The sequence below is a fragment of the Alosa sapidissima genome, chromosome 21 (assembly GCF_018492685.1).
Source record: "Alosa sapidissima isolate fAloSap1 chromosome 21, fAloSap1.pri, whole genome shotgun sequence".
Taxonomy (NCBI): domain Eukaryota; kingdom Metazoa; phylum Chordata; class Actinopteri; order Clupeiformes; family Clupeidae; genus Alosa; species Alosa sapidissima.
In genome coordinates this window covers 15,495,257-15,501,799 of record NC_055977.1, presented here as the reverse complement: position 1 = coordinate 15,501,799, position 6,543 = coordinate 15,495,257, and the positions used below count along the sequence as shown (strand labels likewise).

Sequence of the window (6,543 nt, the reverse complement as noted above, 5' to 3'; positions counted from 1 at the left end):
CTATCTCTCTCTCTCACTGTCTCTCCATCTATCTCTCTCTCTTTCTCTATCTGTCTGTCTCTCTCACACTATTTTTGTTCCCCCTCTTTTTCTCCCACTCTCTCTCTCTCTGGTGGAGTGAGACTGACCCTCTCCTCTGTCTCTCTCTCTCTCTGGTGGAGTGAGACTGACCCTCTCCTCTGTCTCTCTTTCTCTCTGGTGGAGTGAGACTGACCCTCTCCTCTGTCTCTCTCTCTCTCTGGTGGAGTGAGACTGACCCTCTCCTCTGTCTCTCTTTCTCTCTGGTGGAGTGAGACTGACCCTCTCCTCTGTCTCTCTCTCTCTCTGGTGGAGTGAGACTGACCCTCTCCTCTGTCTCTCTTTCTCTCTGGTGGAGTGAGACTGACCCTCTCCTCTGTCTCTCTGGTGCTGTCCGAGTGTGACGGTGTCTCCTGACACGGCCGGCTAGAGATATGACATTAGAGCCACTAACCACTGCAACTGCAACCCAGCGCCATTTAACCACACCACTGCCTGAGAGAGAGAGAGAGAGAGAGAGAGAGAGAGAGAGAGAGTAAACATAGAGGAAGTATAAGGAGAGAGATGTGCACAGAGTTAAAGGTAAAGTCTGTCATTCTAATCCAATGGACTTTTATCAGATTCAGCAAATGTCTCCTCAAGGCTCTCTAGCTGTTTATTCGATGTGTGTGCTCAAAACATCTCGGGTATTCTCATGATGGAATCCTGACTCAGTAAATCAGACAACCGAAGTGGCTCAGGCCGAGTAATTATAAACTTTTCTGGACGATCAGCAACTTTGCTTCAGGAGCAGTGAATGTATGGGTGCTTGTGAATGAGTTTAAATATTAACAATGGCGAAGAATCAGGCCTGTGGAGACAGGGCAGTGGTGGACGTTGTGTGTGTGTGTGTGTGTGTGTGTGTGTGTGTGTGTGTGTGTGATGGCACTGGGGAGGAAACCAGGGGGTGAGGCGTGGAGACGGAAGAGGAGGAAGATGAATGCCCGGTGGAGCGGAGTTGCGAAAGTGAGATGAAGGAGAGAAGTTTGGGCCGCTCATTAGTGGCCAGTGCAAGTTAGAAACACAGCCCTCATCCCAAGTGGACCACATCTAAGTGTGTGTGTGTGTCAGTGTCCGTGGGTGTGTGTATCGGCTAACTTCCACTCTCATCAAACAGCCCCACCAGTGGGAATATTCCTTGAATACATTTTTGACTAACATCATGGTGCTGGGCCATGAGGTGATTTCTGCAATTGAAACAGAGGAGCTCTGTGTGTGGGTGTGATTTCCATGATTCCATTGTGTTGTTTTAGGTGATGGTAAAAAGATTAAGGCAGGCGTCCTGAAGCTGTTGCCTATGCTACGAAGGGAGTTTAGCCAGAGACTTTGTAATGTGGAGACACAGCACTCAAAAAATACTCCATAGAAATGCATGGGCCTAGTTTGTCACGCCAATATGGCTGTTGTCTACACATATCCCACCCCTTCCTCGGCAAAACGTCGACATGTGAATACATTGAGCCAATCATGTGGTGTGATGTGAATACATTACGCCAATCATATGGTGTGTTGTGAAGACATCGTGCCAATCATGTGTTGTGATGTGCCGTGGCCCACTGGTTAGCACTCTGGACTTGTAACCGGAGGGTTGCCGGTTCGAACCCTGACCAGTAGGCACAGCTGAAGTGCCCTTGAGCAAGGCACCTAACCCCTCACTGCTCCCCGAGCGCCGCCGTTGTAGCAGGCAGCTCACTGCGCCGGGATTAGTGTGTGCTTCACCTCACTGTGTGTTCACTGTGTGCTGTTTGTGTTTCACTAAATCACCGATTGGGATAAATGCAGAGACCAAATTTCCCTCACGGGATCAAAAAAGTGTATATATACTTATACTGATCTCGCCGCTGGAGCAAGATTGGTGTCTTGAAGCCTTGCGCACGCGCATTCCTGCCGAAATGGATGCCCTACGAGTGCCCAAAAAGCGTTGCTATATGGCCGCCGAGTGGAGGGACTTGCCTAAAAGGACTTTGGTTTAGCCCACTCAGATTGACACAGGGTTATCCAGGTCAGGGTTAACAAAAACTGATATCTTAAATTGGTGTTGAACAGTGCTGTTAGCCGGTGATTTAGATGCCATTTAGTCGACACTGTGTTACCCAAACTGAAGTTTGTGCGTGTTTACATGAAGCGGCATGTTCACCAACGCAGGCCGAGTTTATGACCAATTATTCTTTGTAAAGTATATTTTTTGGGGCTTTTTATGTCTTTAAATCGATAGGATAGTGGAGAATGACAGGAAGCGAGTGGGAGAGAGATTCGGGGTGGGATCCGGTAAGGACCACGGGGCGGTATTCGAACCTGGATCGCCACAGCTGGGGCCATGACCAATTATTCCTGCAGTACTTTCCTTTTAATCTGTGAAATGGGAAATGTTTTAAAGAAATTAAATAAACCTTAACATGGTGATACAAAGGCATGAGAGGCATGTTGCGTATTATGTCCTGTTTTGTCCATGGGAGTATGAAATGACTGATGTAGGGACGTGTAGGAGCTGCATACTGTAGCATCAGTAACTTTAAATTGCCCTGGCAGCATACCTCGGCTAAAGCGTATGCACCTTTTGCAGTATGGGTTGATCGAGAAGTTGCTCAATATGTCACAAAGTTAACACGCTGGTTATGATAAATCACCTCTCCGTTGTTATCTCATCAGTGTTTATTTGTTGATATGCTTTGTTGATTTGTTTGTTTTTTGACAGAGCCACATTTTTCTCTGTATGCTCACACAAGTAAGAATACGGCAGTACACACACGCATCATCTGGTCGTGTGACTGGAGCTTTGACAACAAGTACTTTGTCACATCAAGTCGGGACAAGAAGGTACGGCACATCACTGGCTTGACAAACACACAAGCTTATGTGAAGGCATGTGTTGCTGTCTGTGTAATCAATCTGTGTTTGGCTGGTTTGTTGTGGATAGGTCATTTTTCAATGTGGGAAGTATTGAGATGTGTATTTTAGTGTGTTTCTAAATGTGTGTGTGTGTGTGTGTGTGTGTGGACAGGTGATAGTGTGGGGTCACGCTGCTTCAGGTGACCCTGTAGCTCAGGGCACTGAGCCCATCATGCCCTGTTCCTCTGTGCTTGACGTGGGCGACTCGGCCACCGCTGTGGCCTTCTGCCCCTTCCCCTGCTCTGACAACAGGTAGGAAACTACCCCCTCACCCACCCCTCTTGCCCCTCTCTCCACCCCCTACCACCGCTGTGGCCTTCTGCCCTTTCCCCTGCCCTGATTACAGGTGCAAAACTACCCCTCACCACCCTCTTCTCTCACCCTCAGCACGTGCATAGTGGGTAGTAGAGCAGTGGCAGCATTGCCGGCCGACATTCCTGAATCCCAAACCCGCTGATGGGAGTCTGTGCTGTTTTGATATCACTTACTTTACTTACTCTACCCCCCCCCCCGCACACACACACACACACACACACACACACATCTCTTCTGACCTCCTTTTGAACCTTCCCCACACACAGGCCGCGTCACATGGCTACTGTCCACCTTCAAAGGCTCTCATGTCTTTATCATGCAGGTCTTATTATTCCTGCCTAAATCTATGCATTAAACAGTGTGAGTGCTGTTAGGTTACTGTTATTCTGCTAGGTATGTCAAACGCTTGTTGTTTTGGATAAACTTAAAGACCCTTAAAGCTCATGAATTCAGCATAGCGAATTTCCCCTGGGGATCAATAAAGTTTCTATCTATCTATCTAGCGGGCCAGGGCAACTGACGTCACAGGTGATTTAAAGGGAATCTATAATCAAGACCAGGGAAACTGTGTCCCTCATAGCCTCAAGTCTCTCTCTCTCTCTCTCTCTCTCTCGCTCTCGCTCTCGCTCTCGCTCTCGCTCTCTCTCTCTCTCTCTCTCTCTCTCTCTCTCTCTCTCTCTCTCTCTCTCTCTCTCTCTCTATATATATATATATATATATATATATATATATATATATATATATATATATATATATATATATATATATATATATATATATATATATATATATATATATATATATATATCTCTATCTCTATCTCTATCTGATCCGTCCTTCCATGTAGCTACCTGCTGGCGGTGGGCCTAGAGATTGGTCAGATCCTGCTCTTTAAGTGGAGTCCAGGAGCAGAGGAGTTGTCCACAGGAGGGGACTGGAGCAAGTGCGGCAAGACGAACGCCTCGTATCCTTCCATCTTTATGCAGTATGAATGTCTGTTTACTGTGTGTCTAGCCTCGTATTCTTCCATCTCTATACAGTACGAATGTCTGTTTTCTGTGTGTCTAGCCTCATATCCTTCCATCTCTATGCAGTATGAATGTCTGTTTACTGTGTGTCTAGCATTGTTCTTTCCATCTCTATGCAGTATGAATGTCTGTTTATTTCTTTTTGTTCTTGAACTTGCTTTTGCCATTAGAATGGCCGTAGATGCTGATCTGGCATTAAGCCTAAATTGCTCACTTATTTCAGATCAATGAAGTCACAGCAGGGTATGAAGCTGTGATTCTTTTAGGAAACTAATTGTGTTTGGATTCATTCGTTTGCATACATTTAACACATGTTCAGGGTTGCTGCATGATTTCAGGGAAAACAAAGCTGGATTTATAGTAGTAACAACCAAGCTGTGAACTCTTGATGATAATTCAGAACAGTGTGTATGTGTGTGTGTGTGTGTGTGTGTGTGCTTGTTTGTGAATCGTGGACAGAGCCATACTTCATGTCTGAGTCGTGCACAGTCGGCTGTGAATGTTGTCACGTTTTTTTATTTATCGTTTAAACGTTTTTCACGTTTATTTTTATTTTTTTGCGTTTTTAATGGTTTGGCACATCGGGGCTATTATATCTCTGCAGCCCTGGCATTGATGACTCACTAAAGAGAGTGTTGAGAATTTGAGTGATTTACTCATTTACTGCATGCCATTAAGTCACACTGATTGTTATTCTTTCACCGAACAAGAATTGGAGTATTATTCACAGTGATGTGAAAAAAGTATGTCCTTGCGAAGCGTGAACCATGTCAATTGAGGATAGCTGTGCTGAAGGAAATTTCTACATTGTGAGATGTGAGAACAGCCAACATGTGCGGGGGCCAAGTGTGTGTGTGTGTGTGTGTGTGTGTGTGTGTGTGTGTGTGTGTGTGTGTGTGTGTGTGTTTTCTGGCACATACACTTCTAGAAATGCTTTTTCCTCAGGTGAACAGCAGAGCAGCATCTGTTAATCACAACAGTGGAGCTTGGGGGGGTTAAAAACACCCACAACCCCCTCCTCCAACCCCCCCCCCCCCCCCTCAGCCAAGCCCTTTGGGGAGCTTGGTGGTTAGCCAAGCCAGCTCAGGCATGCAGCAGAGGTAGCGAGGCTGTAGCGAAGCAATAAAACAACAGAAAATCAAAAATCCATCGAAATTCATTAAGATCATTTGGCAGGCTCGGTCCTCCTCATTGATCCCCACCAGGATGGAGTGAGCTAGTTGGAGAGTCTGTGTCTGTGTCTGTGTCTGTGTCTGTGTCTGTGTGTGTGTGTGTGTGTGTGTGTGTGTGTGTGTGTGTGTGTGTGTGTGTGTGTGTGTGTACGCATTCTTTTCTTTTTTCTATACTACCACCATGGCACCCCCACACACAGAACCCCGATGTACGGTCTATAATGCCACTCACACCTCACCGCATTGTTTGTCACTGCTGACGTTAATAAGCCCAAATCACAGCCAGCCATCGATCGGCCTGTCACAAGGCCTCAGCTTACACACACACACACACACACACACACACACACACTCACTCCTCACTACGAATGACCTTGGCAGTGTCTTAACGGCAAACTGTTCCAAGATCCAAGGAGAATGAGCATGCAAATGTGTGTATGTGTCTTGTCTAGCATTACACATGTCTGCGGTTTTAATTTGAGAGTCTGTGTGTGTGCACACCTGTGTGTGTGTCTCTCTCTTTGTGAACCTGTGTGTGTGTGTGTGTGTGTGTGCGTGTGCGGGAATAGGCAAGGAAATTGCCGGAAAGAGAGGGTATGTTTAGGAAGGGAGGAGACAGACTGACATGCTGAGGGGAAACTGTTCGGAGTTGGTGTGCATTACAGACAAGACTTTCTGTAAGAGTGGCAGACAGACTGAGGAAAGAGATCGCTACTGAGCCATCGGGGAAGTGCTGGAAAAAGTGTACTTCTGCAGTACATCTGAGGCGCTCTCACGGCATGTGTATACATGCAGGAGACACTGGAGGACTGTGTGTGTGTGTGTGTGTGGTGTGTGTGTGTGTGTGTGTGGTGGGGGTGGGGTGGGAGAGAGAGTGTGAATGATGGGGTCCGTTCCAAACAGATGGCATCTGCTCCATTGCCTCGCTGCTGTGATGGAGAGGTGTCTCATGAGATATGACTTTGGAGTTGAGGCATCTTCTAAGAGCAGTCTTTTAAGAGAATGTTGATTATCCATGGGAGAAAGAGATGCATAAGGACTGAATGGGTGTATATTATGTATGTATGCATGTAGATCAGGGG

At 46.5% G+C, this 6,543-nt stretch overlaps 1 protein-coding gene across 3 annotated transcripts in view; it reads left to right on the top strand.

Annotated features, from left to right (window-relative positions):
• elp2 (elongator acetyltransferase complex subunit 2) overlaps positions 1-6,543 on the top strand; it is a 52,496-nt gene that overhangs the window by 20,282 nt on the left and 25,671 nt on the right. For all 3 annotated transcript variants that reach the window (XR_006026130.1, XM_042076662.1, XM_042076660.1), the window contains 3 exons: positions 2,753-2,874; positions 3,059-3,198; positions 4,109-4,225. Coding sequence is in view for 2 of the 3 variants with exons in the window: in XM_042076662.1 (XP_041932596.1) it covers positions 2,753-2,874; positions 3,059-3,198; positions 4,109-4,225 (379 nt within the window). In the remaining variant the exon portion in view is untranslated. The remainder of the gene's footprint in view (positions 1-2,752; positions 2,875-3,058; positions 3,199-4,108; positions 4,226-6,543) is intronic.